This window comes from Nycticebus coucang, chromosome 24 (genome assembly GCF_027406575.1).
Source record: "Nycticebus coucang isolate mNycCou1 chromosome 24, mNycCou1.pri, whole genome shotgun sequence".
In the NCBI taxonomy this organism is placed as follows: Eukaryota; Metazoa; Chordata; class Mammalia; order Primates; family Lorisidae; genus Nycticebus; species Nycticebus coucang.
Genome location: NC_069803.1, coordinates 15,586,325 through 15,606,512, shown reverse-complemented (window position 1 = coordinate 15,606,512; position 20,188 = coordinate 15,586,325). Strand labels below are relative to the sequence as shown.

The 20,188-nt window shown below is 38.3% G+C and overlaps 1 protein-coding gene across 2 annotated transcripts in view; it reads left to right on the top strand.

Annotated features, from left to right (window-relative positions):
• Nucleotides 1-20,188, top strand: part of DLC1 (DLC1 Rho GTPase activating protein) — a 418,657-nt gene that overhangs the window by 11,786 nt on the left and 386,683 nt on the right. For both annotated transcript variants that reach the window (XM_053578336.1, XM_053578337.1), the window contains exon 2: nt 2,148-3,286. In XM_053578336.1, coding sequence (XP_053434311.1) covers nt 2,273-3,286 — 1,014 coding nt within the window. In that variant the 5' untranslated portion in view covers nt 2,148-2,272. The remainder of the gene's footprint in view (nt 1-2,147; nt 3,287-20,188) is intronic.

Here is a 20,188-nt window from a genome sequence, read left to right as displayed (position 1 = left end):
TATTTTTTTTGTTGCGGTTGTCATTGTTGTTTAGCAGGCCAGGGCTGGGCTCAAACCTGCCACCTCCTGGTGTAGGTGGTTGGCACCATAACCACTGTGCTATGGGCGCCCAGCCATTGTCTCAGAAGTTTTTGAACTATCTTCCTTGACATAATAGAAATACTTACCTATTTGTCCAGTTTGAGTGAAATAAGTTAATGAGTAGCACTATAAGGTCTGAGGGCAAGATCTTCATGGAATCTTCATTTTTCCGGAGAAGTTAATATAACTATATTTTCTTTGGTAAATGAAATGAAGCCAGAATTCAGGCTCAACTTCAATGTAAATGCTGGGGAGGTATGACACCGGAATACCAGTTGGCATTTCTTAAGCTATCCTGCTTCTTCCACACTAGATAAAAATAAAGAAAAAAAAAAAATCTAAAACAGAACTGCCCTATTACAACCCAAATTTGCCCATGAAAGCAGAAATTTCCTGGCCTGCATCTGTGTGTTTTTTCCACTTTCCATAGCCTCCCACACTATAATGACTTATGCATGGAATTCAGAGACTTAACATTTTCTTTTGAGTGAGAAATGAATGGCAACACAGAAAATGTGAAGGCTGACCATTTTTAAAGATGGCCCCAGACCTTCGAATCAGTATCCAGAAAGATAATTTGGTCAGGCTAGGGTATCAAAATTCTACTACATTTCTTAACTTCACCAGTCTTTGTAGGGTAAAAATATTTACCTTTCCAACATGTACTTAGTAAGAATAGCTTGAAATTTGGGCTGGGGGTCAGAGTTCTTTTCAATGGACTGAAGCAACCCCAAAATCAGCACCACAGTTAACCTTGTGGGGATGATGACTGGTCTTTCTGACTGAACCCAGTAAGCCAATCCAAGTTGTGTACTAAGAGTTCTTTTGTGGAGTAAAAATGAAAAGTGTCTGCTCTTTGAATGGGATTTCTAGTTTATAGTCCAATAACTTGGTTTCCCTGTGGGACCACATTTGGATTCGTCATTTTCATGATGTTGTGTTTACACTGGTACAATTTGTCTCCTTTAATGACAGGTTTGAAAAGGAAAAAGGAGGCATACCTAAAATGTGTTTCTGCTCTGACCTTATCTCATGCCTGATTTTCTTGTTTACTTACATTTTTACAGCCAAATTCTAACAGGAATATACAAGCTAAACTCCTAAGGAGCCAAAGAAAATGAAACTCAGATTTCTGAAGAATAGTCCCAATTGCCTTGTATCTTCCTTTTGGTTCACTTGAAGTCTTACATGAGGCATCCAGTGTTTACGTGTACTAGAGATACAAGAGACCAGGGAAGGGATGAAGTTAAACTCTCATGATTCCAAAGCAACAATGAAGTTTGTTGAGTATCTCAGCCTGAACCTTAGAACCAGGACCTCAGTTGAATCCAAGCTCACGTGGCAGATACATAACTTTGGGCAAATTATTTAATTTCTCTAAGCTTCAATACTAACTTGCTAGCTAGTGGTAGCTGTAATAGGACAGACGTGCTTATCCCAAAGGATTATGGTTTATGTTATCCATGAATTGTGTGTTCGTATGAGCTAACCTGGATGATTTTGTGTTTCTCAGTTGCTGCCTGGAGTAAATACATCCTGGTCATTTGAGATCAGTGTTAGCTCTTTCACACAATAATACATTACATGTGCTGGCTCTCTAGCTCCAGTTTTTGCATGAACAATTCCCTGGGGGTCTTTGCTGCAATTCAGACCAAACAGTGAATGGCTTTTCTTCAATGACCTGTGTTCACAAAAGTAAATCAGGAAAGCAAACAAGCTAGAGCAACAAGTTTCGTCTGGTGACTTGTATTCAGTATTGCATTTCAAATATCTTCTTCATGGGGCTATAAATGTTTGGTATTTAAGTTTTTATTCATTAGTAGATCAATCCAACTGCCTTTAAAAGCGTTGCCGATGAATTTTGGACAAGAAGCATTAAAGGGAAAATTTGCTTCTGAGATTAGGCTGCTTCTTAAAGAAATAGTAGTGTAAAAGCTATTAAACAGAAGCTTTATAAAATCTCTTACCTCAACTTTCATGGCATAGATTGAGTGCTGTCTTTCCCCCAATATGGTGTGACATTGGCAATGTATCCATAACTATATATTTTTAAAATTTTTTAATAGGTGGCGAAATGACAAAACTCCCTCCTTTCCTTGATCCGTGAATTTGAAATAATCTTTCATCAAGTTCCATCTCCTCTAGCCTCATATGGAATGTATCTCTCTGTCTGTCGTGAAACTACAATGACATGTCTGTAGCTATCAGAAAGAGAAGCTGGGAAGAACATGTGACCCGATGGAAGGGACAGCCTTTTAATTCTGATGCTTGTGACACAGCATGTCATCATGGACTAGGAGCTGACAGCTCGCAGGGAAGGATGGAAAAGGATGTAGCACCAAATGTGGACCGCAAAGAGAAGTGTGTTTCACTCCCAGACTGCTGTCACGCACCAGAGCTGAGAGATTATCCTGGGAGGCCAATGGGTCACATTTCAAGGGAGGTGGATAACAATGACCACCGTGAAAGTGAGGATCAGTTTCTTTCTCTGGAAGCCAGCACAGAAACGCTGGTGCATGTTTCTGATGAGGACACGGATTCTGACTTACACCTTATAGATGATAAACAGATTTTAACTACCCAAGGGCAGAAACCATCAGGCAGACCTATCACTGAAGGAGCAGGCTCCTTAATAAAGACACAGCCCATCGTGGAAAGTCACAAAGATTCTCCAGACTCCTGGGGAACAGCTGATTTAGCACTGGTAGAACCAAGTGGGGCGAGAAAAGTTGTTGACACTATAAGTAAGAGCCTGGAGCTTTATCGTGATATAAACTTAAGTGAAATTAAAGATGCACCCAAATTAAATGCGTTTGACTCTTTGACTGTGAAAGATATCGTGCCTGAGAAGCAGTTGCTTAATTCTGCGGTGATTGCTCAGCAGCGAAGGAAACCTGATTTCCCCGAAGATGACATTGAAAGTCACACCTGCCGTGCAGTTCAAGATGAGTTCTTGGCTGTTCCTTGCACAGACAGAGGACTGTCATTATTGAAAGCAGATTTTGGAAGCTGCCTCCTGCAGCCCTCTTCCTGCCCCAGTGGAATGTCAGCCAAAAGTGTCCTGGAGAAGCGGGGATTCTCAGAACATCAAAACCAACGTCCTCCTGAGGTCAAGCCAGAAGGTGACACGCAGTGTTTACACTTAGGAGAGACTCCGGCCACCCACGAATCCACAGATAACCAAGTCACTCTCCGCAGGAGAAAGGTAAGACCTATGTACAGATGATCTGGCTTTTGAAATGGTGGAAATATTTTTGTTTTCATCACGTATTATTTTGCTTGGATTAAAGAGATATGGAGATGTTTCTTTTGCCCTGCAATATAGCTGCATCATTTAAAGACTACCCTCTTGGTAAAAGCATCAAAATATGTAAAAAGTTCAAAATTATAATAATCTATTTACAATGGTTTATGAACATTCTATTTTAGAACTGCATTGAAGACAGGGTTGATATGAATTTCAATGGAATTTAACAGCCACCATATATTTCATAGTTATGTAGTTCCATGGCTTCTGAAGAATGATCTCTAATTTTTAGAAAATCATGATGTTTTATTTAATATTATTTATTTGGGCATGTTTCTTTTTCTTTCCAAAAGCCAGATTCTACAATAATAGAAGTGGTATTGATACCATATTAAGAATAATCCCTTTACATATACAAAGACAGCAGTACCCCTCTTCCTCAAAAAGTGCTGATAGTATTTTAAATGATACCCTGGCACATTCATCATCAAATAGATATATCACAGTCTCTGTTTCTCACAGTAGCTTGGCTTCAACTCTTAGCCAGAAAGGGCCAATGACTGAAATTATTTTTTTCCATAACAAGCCCCCTTTTATTAATTCTGGTGATTCCATGTTCCCCTAAGAGGTTTCCAAGTGAGAGAAGTAAAAAATGGCAGAGTGCTCCATGAATTATGATTTAGCAAGTAAACTCTAGACCAAAACTCCACGTATATTTAGGATTTCCCGAATTTCCTCCAACAGTGTAGTTCCCTATAATCCTTATACAAGACTGTGTACAGAATCTTCTTCTGTAAATCCCACAATGACCATTAGCATTGAATGACCACTAGCATTCGACCCTACATGTCAAACGCTTGCATGCAACAATTGAAACATACTTCCTGGGTTCTCTCTTGATATATTAATCCATTTCTGCAGTTCTCCTGACATCAAAAATGACATTCTTATATCTGTTCAACTGGGCCTACAATGAGAAAAAAAAAAAAGAAAGAAATCTCCAGCTCTCTTTGTGGTAAAGAAGTCTGATTTCCATGAACTGTGCTTTGCTAACATACTCTATCCATAGCATGTCATGAGTTAGTTTAATAGGAGTCAAAGTCTTTACAGCAAAAATTGGTGTATTCAAGCTATGAACCAACAGAACATTCTGTGCTTCTGGAAGATTCTACCTTCCTTACACATGTTGTATTAATGTTCCTAAAAGCTGTCATGATTAGAATGTTTAGGTCACTTTTGCAAAAGTTTCCATAGAACCTATAAAATCTGTTGTAGGGAATGTGGTAATGCCATAAGAAAGTATTAACCAACCTATTACATAGCTCCCCTAAAATAAGTCAAATTCTGCCCAACTGCTGATAGAAACATAAAACATTCCAGAAACATATACTCACCACTTGGACATTTATATTAATACTAAGAATGCTGGAAGGAATTCACTCTTGGACATGTCACTATAGCATGTTTGCATTTTGAGAGCTGCAATTATATCTCATTTACAAGTTCAAACTTAAATATTCTATTTTAAACATGCTGTCATGTGGCATTGTCTGAGGGAATATTTACATTGCCTCTACAACACATCTGAGAGGTTTTGTAATGAATACATTAAATGCAAAGTTTTAGAATTGGGCTTTACTCTGGAAAAGTATGGTGGAGGAAGAAGTCCTTAGGACAAAAATGTGTAAGAATCTTTGTGTGTGTTAGTTTTCAATGAGTGTTAAAATACCTTTGTATTGGCAGTCATTTTTAGAATTGTATAGAAAATAAAAGGGCATATTCATAAAAAGGCATGTCCAAAGATGTTATCATTGTACTCCATGTTACTGAAAGAAAAGGAAACCATCTCAATTTTCATAAAGAAGGAATTTGTTCAATTATTATCTATTTATCCTATGGAATACTGTGAAGCCATTAATAAGATAGAGTAAGACCCATGTGCACTAACTTTAAAAGATGCTTATGATATAATGTGCCAGGAAGACAACAATGGCAGACCAATATGGACGGCGTATCCAACGCCTAATGTCAAAATAAATGTGTGTTTACAAAAATTGCTAACATTGTAGACAGCAGCACAAACATCTCTGTATGACTGAATAAGAACATGCAAAACCCTGGCTAACAAGGCACAAAATTGTCAACAGCAGTTACTTTGAATGAGTAGAACCAAAAGAGTGGAGGGAGATTTTCACTTTTTCTCCTGTATTGATTTTTATGAAATAGAACTACAGGTGAAATGTATACAATGAACAGAAGCACAAAAACAAAGTAATCACAGATGCAAAACTATATGATGCATGTTTTGCATTACACAAAATATCTGTTCCATTATCATAATTCTTAACTATGTTTGTGAAATGAAAATAAATCTTTATAAAGTTTTTCTAAGTATTGGCAAGGGATCGGGTATCAGAAGCTAAAAAGAGTTTGCTTCATTGTCTATGTTTTTTAAATAGTTTGTCCAGCCCTGGTAATAGCTGTAAGGTGAGAGCTTGGAAGAGTGAAATAGAATATAAGCTAAAATCTTTAGTAGTTATAGAACTTTAATCAGCTCGTTATCTGATGGTCACGTGAGTGAATCATATCCTTCACTGAATTTCTGAGTACAGATTTTTTTTGTCGTCTATAATTAAATTTCTAAGACTTAAAGGAAAAAATAAAGCAGAGCTTATATGAGTGATCCTCAGAATGTATTGCATAGTGCTCCAGAGATTTTGTACTTGAGAGTTTTGTTATTAATATATTATGAGAAACCTATAAAATTCATCAGGCATTTTTTGTTTTGGATAACTGATTTTTCCTTGGTTTCTGATAGTATTTTTGATCTTTAAGGACAGCTACATACACAGAAGGTGCCCCAAAAATGTATACACAAAATAAGAAAGGAAAAAAAAACTGTATTAAAATTGTAATAATGTAGTTGAGATCCCATCAAATGCAATTAATGTGCACAATGCAAGGGTATATTTCTAAACAACTAAAAGTAAACTGTAAATGATTTATGACAAAAAAATAAGTAAGTGAGGTGATGGTTATATTAATCAGTTTGATTTAAGCATTCCATATTGTATATCAAATCATCCCATTGTACCCCATAAATGTATACAGCTATAATTTAATAAAAAAATTAAAAATTGTAATAATATTTACTGTTAACAAAAGATGGCTACAAGTCATGTTGAGAACCTCTTGCCATTGCAGAGGTCAAACGTGACTTGAGTATTACTAATTTAATGCAGTTTTTTCCTTTCTTAAAATGTGTATACAAATTGTTGGCACCGTCTATATGTTAGGAGTCTCAATAGAAAGGACTGCATTTGTAGTATATGCAAATGTGGACCGTTGCAGCTAATAACTGCCCTAAATATGATGAAATTGGTCATGGATTTGAAGCCACTGAAATCAAAGGAAAACCAAATGAAATGTGAGTAAATACTACTGAATGAGCCATAAGGTGGGTGACATATGCCCTGTGCTCTCAGGGCCTGACTCTGTCCCTGGGAGGAGGCATCTGGTTAAAAGCAATTTTTGGAGACAGATTCCAAAGGAGTCTGGAGGAAGAAGACGATGTAAGAAGTGGTCTCTTTAAACCAAATGAGATGTGCAGATTGAAAATATGTAGGGGAAGGCTTGAGGTTAGGCTTTTTTCCTAAAGAACTAGTGACGGGTGGCTTACTAATTTTAGAGAGTCTAAAACTTAGTCTTCTATAAAAACTATTTAAATATTTCTCCAATTTTTGAATAATCATAACAATTATATACATAATGAGCATATTTTTATTTGCTCACATTCAACCCATAAATAATCCATATCAAAAAGCAAAATAAACTCAAGAAAAAAAAAAAAAACATGAAAACAATCTGAACTTTGAGAAGACACCTAATTCCACATTCCAGAGAAAACCTCACATTCCAACAATAAACTAATGTTAGGATTTTACTTGATCACCCAGTATTAGTTAGGCTGTGGCTTTGGCTAGTATCACACGAAGCCAGCAGCCAACATAAGTTTTGTTTAAACAACATATTTCTCTCTCACACACATAATGGTTGGGTTATGTGCTTTTAGAAGTTAACACCCCTTTCCTCTGCCTGTTCTGCTCTCTTGAGCCTTCATCCATATTCAAGTCAGTGGGGAGAAAAAAAATGGGACAGGGGTGGCCATGCTGGTGTGTTCAGGCAGGATCTAGAAACTGAGTATATTTTTTTCCCCTCAGATTTCATGGGCTAGAACTTAAAATTTTATGGCCATGCCTCACACCAAGGGGAGAGTTAGAATCTGCATTCTGGGCAAGTATAAGTTTGCTAAAAATTCCTTTGTCAAGGTATAACATGAAAATTTATATTGAGAGATAGCTCATAACATAAATATTGAGGAATAACACTCTAATATAAATATATGTCAATATATCATGGCATGTTGTGAAAAAAATAACCAAGATGTTTATATGTCCTGTGGCATCCTGTAGAAATACTTGCTGGTGTTTTTATTTCAGAGTACCATTCTGTGATAAGGAACTATTTCATATATTAAAGTTATGTTGATCAAATGCTACACTATTTCTTTTCTTTTTCTTTTTTTTTTTTTTTTTGAGACAGAGTCTTACTATATTGCCCTACGTAAAGTGCCTTAGTGTCACAGCTCACAGCAACCTTAAACTCTTGGGCTGAAGCTATTCTCTTGCCTCAGAGTCCCAAGTAGCTGGGACTACAGGTGCCCACCACAATACCCGGCTATTTTTTGTTGTTGTTGTTGTTACAGTTGTCATTGTTGTTTGGCAGGCCCAGGCTAGGTTTGAACCCTCCAGCTCCGGTGTATGTGACTGGTGCCGTAGCCGCTTGAGCTATAGGCACTGAGCCTATTGCTTATAAAAAAACTGTTCAGAAGCATAACATTACACTGTATTCCAAATATCTGGAAAATATAATACATTAGTTACCTATATCTAATAAACAAAACATTTTCTCCTTACTTTTTTTTTTTTTTTTTGGACGGGGCTGGGTTTGAACCCATCATCTCCAGTATATGGGGCTGGCGCCCTACTCCTTTGAGCCACAGGCACCACCCTCCTTACCCTATCTTTAAAATATGCATCAATTTGATAAAATCACACCTATACATGAGATAGCCTCCTCTTTCCTCTCTACCTCCTGAATTCCTATGTAGGATCCTTAAAGCAAAGAGAGGATAACATTGATCAATGGGGTGACCATAAAGAAAATATGATATTATGATATTAAATCATACAGAACCATAAAGAAAATATGATTTATGATATTAAATCATACAGAAAATAGAATTGAGCAAAGTAGGAGGCTGGTTACAAGAATACAAAAAAGGGAAAGAAAAATTGTCTAAGAAATAAAAACCTAAAAAAAGTAGTAAAGCAGGGAGGGCCCCAGGCTAATATATCCAGCTATGTTGAATGGATGCAAGGACTAGCAGAAGAATCAGTCCGTGAATAAGGCTAGTATCCAGAGACAAGGAGAGTGAAATGGAAGACGAGGAGGTGCATAGAGCTCTGCAGATAAACTCATAACAGCAGTATGATTTACACTAAAATTTCACTGCCTTTAAAACACAGTCCTGTTGAGAAGATTGCTCTTCCTAAATCCTCTTGGTTTTGAATTTGTTTCCCTAGGTCAAAGATTAGGGTTGGTCATCTAATTAGATGATTTAGATTAGATTTCAGTCCTAGTGTGTGTCAAATTTATGGGGGCAAGACATGATTGCAAGAGGGACTTTACCTAACAATTGCAATCGGTGTAACTGGCTTATTGTACCCTCAATGAATCCCCAACAATAAAAAAAAAAAAAAGATTTCAGTCCCAATTAGAGTTGGTAATGGAAGTCATTACTAGGTGGATGACTGGCGTGTGGATGGACTATCTGCGCCTGTGACATAGTTTTAACCATTCTCCTTCAACATGGTTCTAACTGTTTTTGTTTCCCAAGTAAAGCTTTGTAAGTATAGTAGCTTATCTCGTGCTTTCTTAAGCCACTGAAAACTACTGGAGGAAATCGTGCCATTTCAATTGCATCTTGCCTTATAAACAACCAAAAAGCCAAAAATGAATTTGCAGATGTTTGGGACTCAAGTATTTTGCTTCCTGACAAATACAATTCTCCTAACACCAACGAGAAATGCAAAAAACATTTAATTTTATGCTAAAGGCAAATGCTAGGTATAGTCTGTCTGGTAAAAATCAATCAATAATAAATATCGAGCATTTCCAATATCTCTGACCTTGTTCTGTACTTGGTCCACCACCATGGGCCAGATAGCAGAGTTTCTGACACTGTGAAGCATCTAGTCACTAAAATCCCACTGGATTTCCTAAATAAGGCTTCTGTTTGGCTAACAAATAAGGCCAGCACTGGAGGGAGGGAGAGTTGTGAGAGAGAAAGGGGTGAGAGGGTAAATGGAAGAGGAGAAAGGAGAAGAGAAAAGAGAGAGAGAGAGAGAATGGAGACATAGTTATTAAAGGAAAGAGAGAGAGAGAAGGAGAGGCTAAAATAATAGAATCACAAAAGAATTACTGGGTTTCCAAAAGAAAAAATATATGTAAGTACTTGACCAAAATGGGGGGTTGTAGCAGGCTGCAATCATATTCCATTTCAACACAATGATGTCATCACCAGCAGAAGTTTAACAAAGAGACAAGAAACATGAGCTTGATTCCAGTGATCATAGAGCTGATAGAAATAAGTCATTCTTCTCCTTTTACATCAGGTACTCTGATGACTAGAGTCAGCCTTTGTGAGCTGTGTCTCCAACAGGGTAGTGGTGAAGCCCTCCTAAGCTCATGTTCAAGATCCTCAAAGGTTATCCATTGTGAAGGGGATAACTAATTTTCTCAGTCAAGTTAGTTGCTTGATTCTCTCTTCACCCATAGAAGACTTATTATTACTAAGATGTATATGTCCCAGTTATCATTCCTATGTATAATATATGAATTTAAAAATCATTAGAATTCAGTGGATTTCACCATTTGGTAATGAAAAGATAAGCTTACTGAGGACAGTTATTCAATCTTGGGTCCATAGCATCCAGCCTAGTGCTTAGAACCTGTCCATATGTTTGGATGAATGAACGTCCTGGTTTTGGTAAAGGATTTATTTTCAGGGAATAATATCAGGTATCAAGAGCCGACTTTATAAAGATGCAGAGGAAATTAAGTCAAACAACCAAAATCATCGAGCAGATATCTCATGCTTTGTAGCATCATCTCTCCTGTTTTCCCCTTGCTAATTCTATTCTAAAACAGAGTATGGGGAAAGAAGCAGCAAGGAGCCGTGTAAAATCTGTATCTCTGACGCAACCTTGACCATCAAGGTCAAGATGGTTATTACCCCTTGCCACAAAACAACTAACTAAATATAACTAATTAGTTGTTTAGCAACCTAAGAATAGTCGATGTTATTTAGAATATACTCCAGAGCAGAGTAGGTGAGAGATTGTCTACCTTTTCTACAAGATAAATGTTAGGATATCCATTCCCATTTATTATTTTAGCATTTTATTTTTTGTGTGTTTTGTAATGTAGATGATATTTTAATACAAAAGTATATATGTTATAATTTATAAGTACATGCACATACTGGTACTTGATGAGAAGCACATAATCCAAAATGTTAGGAGGCCACAGTTGAGAAATTCTATAGCTTTTCTGATTAATGTCATCTTGAGGAAGCTGGGAGTGGAGTGGAGGGGAGATACCCTGAAGAACAGAAATAGGAATCTGAAAGACAGATGAGTAAGGGCGGTTGAGGGACCTTTGTTTTTAAAGAGTTCTGACTTAATGATTTTCTTTTTAATTTCTATTGTGAAAACCACGTAAAGTTGAGAGAGTTGCTGTTAAGGATATATATATATATATATATATATACACACACATACATATATATTCAGAATCTATACATACATACATATATATATGCACTCTAAATGAGAGCAATTAAATCTGAATGTTTCTTTTTCCAGATAGTATTGAAAAAAGTAATTCTGATGTGTGAGGGGCCTCTGATCCAATCAATGGCTTAGACCAAAATTGAAAATTTACATTAGATATTCACAGGACCTTTAATGAGTTCACATTAACCCAACATCAGCTTACTTTGGAGCAAGAATGAATAGACGTTTACAATGTTAGTTTAAATACTGAATGGTTATTTCAGAGGCCATTACCCATTGGAGGCTATGGTGATAGAGAAACTGGTTCAGTTTCTTCCCCATGGATTTCTATTACTGTAAACCAAGACCGATTTATTAATCTCTTAATGTTAACAAAACCACCACAGGTTTTGGCTGACTCCCTCGTAGAAATGCCAATAGCTACAGAAGTTGGGTTAACTCGCGTAACCTACGTAGCTGAGCCCCGTCCCTGCTATCTGTGCACCAGACACAGTGGTGCCAGGAGGATCTGTTCGTGTCCCTGGCCCAGGTTCTTAGAAATAGTGTACTTGTCCCTTGATGCCAACAAGGTCTCTATTCCATAGGTAATTTTCTAACTGTAAGGAAAATTATAGTGCTCTTTTAGAGATAACCTCATAATTTTCAAAGGAAATAGACGCAAGCAGGAAAATACACTTTACCTCTTTCTTTTTTTTCAGTTCTATTTCTACCCTGGCATGGGAATGAAACTAGTGATTAATGGACCACTTCAATTTTTCAGTTCTATTTTTTTGAGCCGATGAAATTTCAAAAGGGTTTACTGCTTTTTATGTACTTTAAAAAATTAACTCAAAGGTTTTAAAAAACGAAACATTGGAACAGCATCCTTATTCAATCTAGAAAATGAATAGTTTGGTCTGAGCTTGATTTTCTAGCCAAAGAATGCGCTGAGACAAGAGGCAAGAGCAAAACCCAAAGTGGGGAGTGTTATTTAGCCAGGGTGGGCCTTTCATGCCCCTGGAAAATGTCATTAATATGGCACGCCTCTTGGGGGCAGGGTGTAATTATAAGAGGGACTTTACCTAACAAATGCAATGAGTGTAACCTAACTCTTTGTACCCTCAATTCATCGCCACCCCCCAAAAAAAAAATCTTTATAGTACAGCAGGTCAAACAATCCACTATATGTATTTTATTTGGGGGGATTCCTTGAGGGTACAAAGAACCAGGTTACATTGATTGCATTTGTTAAATAAAGTCCCTCTTATAATTGTGTCCCACCCCACAAAGGTGTTGTAAAATTTGAGATGAGGATCTGACCACCAAATAACAGTAGAATTATTGAATTACTATGAGAATAAGTCAAATTCCAGTGGAATCAATAGTCACAGCATATGTAGCTAGGCAACGTTGGTAACTTTTCCAGTTGGAAATGGCTAGAGGGCTGCACAGCCTCCATATCACAGTGATATGCAGAAAATAAAATAATAAAGTCAGTGGACCCTGCAACCAAATTGCCCGGGTTTTAATCCTGCTTTATTCTTGTATAGCTCGGTAATATTGTGGGTCATGTAATCTCATCATTCTTCATTTGTGTTTATCTGTGTAATGGGATTCCTTACTCATTGGGAGTATTAAATGAGTTAATGTACATAAAATGTATATAAAGGAATTACAACAGTGCCTGTTTCAATTGTAGTTTTAGTATAAATGAAGAAATTTTCTTAGGATAAGATTAGAAAATGCCAGCCCACAGACTTTATCAGTGATATGAGCTCATAATGGTGAGCTGTGATGGTGTATTCAGAAGACAGTAATCAACAACCATCTTCTCTCATTCATGGGGCAAAATTTGGGTGGAAAAGATTGGTGCTAAGGCTCAGTGTACTGAATAAGTGTTCATTTTCAACACTGTTATTTAAATTTTGTTTAGATAATTAAAATGTATCTATTTAAATTAAAATAAAATTTAAATAAATAAAATTGATCTCATTATTTAGATAAATAAAATATATTGGTTTATGCCACAAAATTTATTTATGATCGCCAAATAAGTTAATTTTTTAAAGAAAAATGTGAAGTGTATAAAGCTCAACCTTGTAGCAGGAATACTAAGAGTAAAATAAATTTCCTTAACAAAAATACATATACACATTTATTTTCAATACTAGCGATAACCCTGCACAATTTGAGATGCAATATTTGGCTTCTTGCAAAAGTACAGTTTATATTGAAACTTGGAGTCAAGGAGCGACCAACACATAAAAGCAAGTGGTAGGCTCCACGCCCATGCTCAGTGGGTAGGGTGCTGGCCACATACACCAAGGCAGGCGTGCTCAATTCCAGCCTGGGCCAGCTAACTGACAATGACAACTGCAACAAAAAATAGCCAGGTGTTATGGCAGGCGCCTGTAGTCCCAGCTACTTGGGAGACTGATGCAAAAGGATCACTTAAGCCCAAGAGTTTGAGGTTGCTGTGAGCTGTGACACCACAGTGCTCTACTGAGGGTGTCATAGTGAGACTGTTTAAAAAAAAAAAAGTGGTCACTACCATGGGGTGACAGTAAGTTTCCAAAGGCCATGGGAAAGAAAACCAGAAGCAGGCTCACCCTTCATTAGGTGTCCTTAGATCATTTGTCTTACTAGGCCGCCTACAAAGGCAAAAAGAAGTGTGAGTTGTAGCCAATGTTAGAGTCAACCAGCGTCTGCATTAAGGAAGAGCAGAGAGCGAAGGAGAGAGGGGGGTGGGGCCTTGGTGTGTGCCACACCTTTGGGGGGCAAGACATGATTGCAAGAGGGACTTTGCCTTACAAATGCGATCGGTGTAACCTGGTTTCTTGTACCCTCAATGAATCCCCAACAATTAAAAAAAAAGAAAGAAACAAACAGCTGAGCTCTTGTGTGCAAAGTGATTATTTCTCCCAGTAGAGTAAAATTGCCGTTGCGCAGATAATCACATAAGGTAAGATAATCACATGATGCTTAATGTCCTGTTGTTCATTTACCCAACAAGCCAGAAGTTGCTCAGTCGACCAGACTATATGGTAGGCAGCAACCTATGAATAAATATGGGATAAAAGACAGAATTTGCATTCAGAGGTTCCTGGACGTTTCAGTTGGAAGAAACTCTAAACATCCTTGCATTTCCCTTTAACTGGAATAATATGTGTGTATTGACAAGACCAAGGAGCTGTAATTTAGAATGTTAATAGTGGTATGTCCATGACCAGTGCAAAGTTGCTGCCCCACGGAGAAGATGCTGAGTTGCATAGTATTATGGAAAGGCTATAATTTAAAAGTAATCAGAAAAAATTGGCCAACATCAAAATGTAACACAAACCTAATATTAAGGTTTTTTTGAACGATGAAAGGAAATGTTTTATCCCTCTATTTCAGACCTTTGTCCACTCCGTTTGAAGAAGAAAAAAAAGATGTCTTTGAGAATTTAATGGCCATTTCAGGTATAGGCTGATAAAAATATAAAATAAATTTTTAAAAACTAAAAATGGAGTCTAAAATGAACTTTGCTTTTCCCAGCTTCTCCTGGTTTCTAATTTTTTAGTGAAAATGTGCCTTTTTTCTTAAGGCATGAATTTTCATTGAATTCATTTCTTCTGTAGTCTTTCCTTGTGATCCACATAGACGTCCATCGTAAATATTATCTCTGTCCACTTAGAAGTTGCAAAGTGCTTTCTCTCAGATGTTCATGGTGTTTGGATTGAGGCCTGATAAATTTGAAACAAGCTGAAAAGTATTTCAAACAAGTTTCACACTGAGCAACCATTAAGGAGAGAGGAGAAAAAGAGGAAGTTCGCGAGCAGAATTTCAGTATCATCTTCACGCAACTTTTACTTTTAAAATGTCAATGATCACGTAAAGCACGAAAATTTTATACCTAAACTTCTGTCCAGACTAGAAACAAAAAGTGTGTTACATTGTATATCAGCCTGTCCTGAGCAACTCAAAATGGAAATAAATCTATTCTTGACATTTAATACTTTCTAATCATTGTCATCTAAATGCCCGACCCTGACCCCTGAGATTACTTACTTTCTGATAAAGAATAAATGAACAATACTGCTGTTGTTTACTGGAAGATAGTTGATTATGAAATTTAATTTCTGTCGTGTAAATCCTTTCATTTTTAGGAAGACCAGATCTTTTTAGATATCAATAAAAAAGAATCACCTGTTGATACAGTGAGTGATGTGTGTGAACTGCTGCCCAATATTTGTACCCCCAAGTATTCCTTTCTTTTTATTTTTTTAAGTCAGAGACTCAAGCTGGGTAGAGTCCCAGGGCATCATGGCTCACAGCAACCTCCAACCCAGGCTCAGGCAATCCTCTTGCCTCAGTTTTTCTATTATTAGTGGAGATGAGATGGGGGGGTGGGGTCTTGCTTTTCGCTCAGGCTGGTCTTGAACCCATGAGCTCAAGCAATCCACTCACCTTGGCCTTCCAGAGTGCTAGGGTTATAGGCGTGAGCCACCAAGCCTGGACCAAGTAGTCCTTTCTAAAGACAGGTGGGCACTACCAAGCTTGAGTCCGGTTCCAGTTATTTCACAGATTGTGACAGCAAAATTTAATGCACATCGATTCATTTGAGGTAAGGGACAATAGAATGAGGGTGGTATATAAGAACAAGGAGAGTTGCAGGCTCCGGGAAGGAACTTTTTTATGCTGTTAGCCAGTTATACTGAAGTCATTTAAAGCGTTTTATTATTATTATTATTATTAAATCATAGCTGTGTACACTAATGCGATCATGGGGCACCATACACTGGTTTCATAGACCGTTTGACACATTTTTATCACACTGGTTAACATGGCCTTCCTGGCATTTTCTTAGTTATTGTGTTAAGACATTTACATTCTACATTTACTAAGTTTCACATATACCCTTGTAAGATGCACCGCAGGTGTAATCCCACCAATCGCCCTCCCTCCGCCCACCTCCCCCCTCTCTCCCCTCCCTTGCCCCTTTCCCCCTATTCGTGGGTTATAACTGGGTTATAGCTTTCATGTGAAAGCCATAAATTAGTTTCACAGTAGGGCTGAGTACATTGGATACTTTTTCTTCCATTCTTGAGATACTTTACTAAGAAGAATATGTTCCAGTTCCTTTTTTAGAGACAGAGTCTTGCTTTGTCATCCTCGGTAGAGTGCAGTGGCATCACAGCTCACAGCAAACTCCAGCTCTTGGGCTTAGGTGATTCTCTTGCCTCAGTTTCCTGAGTAGCTGGGACTACAGGTGCCCGCCACAACGCCTGGGTATTTTTTGTTACAGTTTGGCCACGGCTGGGTCTGAACCCCCCACCCTCGGTATGTGGGATCAGCACCCTACTCACTGAGCCACAGGCACCACCTGAAAGCATATTGTTTTTGATGAGAAAATAAAACTCAAAGTTGTGGTTAATAAAAATGGCTACACTAGAGTTTTCTATATTATATGGAGACTTAGCATAGAACAATAAAAGCCAGAAAATGGTGAGAGTGTTTTAATAGAAACCAGGAAATCTGGCTTTTCCAAGAGAGTATGAAGGGACCACAAAGCCATGTTTGGATAGGAATTGCTATTCTACAAAATTGTGTTCTACTTGATGTGAGATTTGCGAGCATTGATAATTGTTTCGAGTTCACCCATTTAATAAATATTGAATGTACTTGATTCTGGATGAATCAAGTACATCCAATGAATTTGCTTATTTATTAGCAAATAAGCAAATACTTTGCCCTGAGGTTGCTGGCCAGATGACGTTGAGAACCCTGGTAATCCGTCTTCTGCACTCTAGTCATTGCCACACCCACCCTGGTGGATGGGCACCCAGGTGAGAAGGAGCAGATGGATTTGTCTCACTACTGTTGGCCTAGAGCAGCGGTTCTTAACCTGTGGGTCACGACCCACAGGAACTGTATTAAAGGGCTGCAGCATTAGGAAGGTGGAGAACCACTGGCCTAGAGGGACTCTTGTTCACAGGGACATATTTACCTTCTCACACTGCAGCTGCCTTCAGGTCTTTCTGCACAGAATTCCACTGCCACACTGATAACCCCCTTCTGCATTCCTAACCTTTTTATAGAAGGATGTTGTGAAACTTTGAAACCAAGAGCACTAAACAGAGGCATGTAATCAAAAGTGAGTCGTAAACAATACCCTTCTTTCCAGTGTGCAGTTACATCCTTTCACTCAGGAAGGAGTTTCAGAAGCCAAATTTACTCTGAAGCAACGCAAAGGAAAATGTACCCATCATTCCACCAACTAAAGAAAATCAGTCCACGTGTCAAAGACTTATTTCAGAAATTCAAGATACTTATTGAAAATGGCTACTAAATTCACATCATTGCCTGTAGAGAAAGTTCATATGAAAAATAGAGAGGTTGGGAATCTATCTTCACTTTAGAAACACCGTGAGTTTAGTTGTATTTAACAATCATTAAGATAGTAATGACTCGAAATCCTCAATCTATCTCATACCCATTTTTTTTTATCCCCCACCATCTTTTCCTAGAATTACTGCAACACATTCTTTACTGGTCTCTAGGCCTCTGGTCCTAACCCTTTTGTAGTTATACCCCACACGGCAGTCCAGATTATCACTGCATAAGGCAAATCTGTCTCCCTTTCATAGCTTCAAAATTCCTGTATGCAAGATGTGGTTTTCAAGAACAGTCACAATCTGGGTCCTATTCACACACACGAGAAGTTCATTGAACTTCTCATCTTATGTTTTCCAGCAACCTTAAACTTCTTCCAGTTGCCTCTCATACCATCTCTCCCCCTGAAAGCTCTCCCAGCTCCCTTCTCACCCTTCTCTGACTTGGACTCCTTCAAATTTCATCTTATCACTTCACTTAAAACGTCTCCCCTGAACCCCTCAGACTGAGTGTCTCTGTGCATCCGGTAACCCTCTGCATATGACTTAGTGTAGCACCTGTGACACCGGATTGGAATGACCCATTCACATTTCCATACTGTAGTAGTTGAGTTGTGGCCTCCAAAAAAGGATGCGTGCACCCTAACCCATAAAATGTGTAACTGTGACCTTAGTGGGGAAAAGGTCTTTGCAGATGTTATTAAGTGAGAGATCTTTCTGGTGTATCCAGGTAAACTCTATAGCCAATGTCCTTATAAAACACAGAAGAGGAGAAGACGGAGACGCAGAGAGGCTTGTGTGAGGGAGGAGGCAGAGACTGGGGCGACACAGCCTCGAGCAGATGAATGCCTGGAGACACTAGAAACCGGGAAGAGTGCAGCCCTGCCAACAGAATCCATTGCTGGCCCCTAGAACCTTGAGATTGAAAAAAACAAAAAACCTTGTTGCTTTAGGCCACTCAGTTTGCAGTGTTTTGTTATAGCAACCTCAGGAAAGGAGTAAACAAGCCTCCAATTCAAAGTGTGAATTCCCTGAAGGCAGGACCATCACTCATAACTTACTCACCATTCTCTCCCTGGGGTCTACTACAAGCCCGGTGTAGGATGTGCTCTTCCTAAATGTTTGTAGAATAAGGAATGAGTGAAGACAGGCTCACCACGTCAGGCATTATCTTAGAACACAGTCACAGTCAATGCTACTCTTTTCTAACTGTCTCTCTGTTCTCATGAAATCACTTCATCTCATTTTGTTGTATTGATTCATCTGAGTTCTGCCCGAAATGTCCTGGAAAATGGTAATAAAAAAAAACTGTAAACTATAGTGAATAATATGAGGACTTGGCTGCATAAATTGTATCTCGCTTTCCTTGAGAGATAGCATGATTTCCATAGCTATGAATAATTGTAAGTCAAGATTCCAGAGTCAGAGCCAAGCTTTAAATGATTTCACTGCTTAACCTGAGAAAAGATACATGCAGTCAGATAACACTGGTCTAGTTATCAGTTCCCTATTTTTATCTTGTTAATATTTAAGTGATAGATGACCACAGAAAAAAGAAAGCATAAAATGAAAAGTTAAATTTCCTCTCTGACTAGTCCCATTCTTGCAAAGACACCATATCTGTCTCTGATTCTGGTACTTTACCTATATAACTACAAATGCGTGCTTCTGTTTGTATCTATTAATGAATTTATTTTTTGAGATGGAGTCTCAGTATGCTGCCCTCAGTAGAGTGTCATGGCGTCACAGCTCACAGCAACCTCAAACTCTTGGGCTTAAGTGATTTCTTGCCACAGCCTCCCGAGTAGCTGGGACTACAGGTGCCCTCAATGCCCAGCTATTTTTTGGTTGTCGTTGTCATTGTTGTTTGCAGGCCAGGGCTGGGTTCGAACCAGCCAGCTCCGGTGTATGCGGCTGGCACCCTAGCCACTGAGCTACAGGCGCCAGGCCTATTAATGAAATTACATAGGTTATAGAATGTCTACTTGTGAAGATGAACTATATTGTGTTTGTATTTAACAAATATCCTTTGCTGTATAGAATCTTAGGGCTATTGTAACAAAACTCATGAAACTACGTGATTAAACAACAGAAATTTATTGTTGTAGTTCTGAGTTAAGATCAAGGTATTGGCAGAGTTAGGTCCTTCTCTTAACTGTGAGGGGGAATCTGTCCTATGCCTCTCCCAGCCTCTGGTAGTGTGCTGGTAATCTTTGGCATTCCTTGGCTTGCAGACTTGTAAACATATCCTTATCTCTGCCTTCATGTTCACAAGGCATTCTCCCTGTGTTGTGACTCTGTCCAAATGTCCCCTTCTTATAAGAGCGCCAGTTGTCTTGGGAGGGAGGGCCCCCTCCTCCAGTCTGACCTCTTTGCATCTTAACTAATTACATCTGCAACAATGCTATTTCCAAACAAAGTCACAGTCTATGGTACTGGGGGCTAGATTTCAACATGTGTGCTGGGACAGTGATACAACTCAACCCTTAACAATAGCTATATTGTACCAAGCACCACTCCATATAATGAATTAGAACAAAGGGGTGACAAATTTTGTGTCACCGAAAACTTACATTCCACTAGAATAT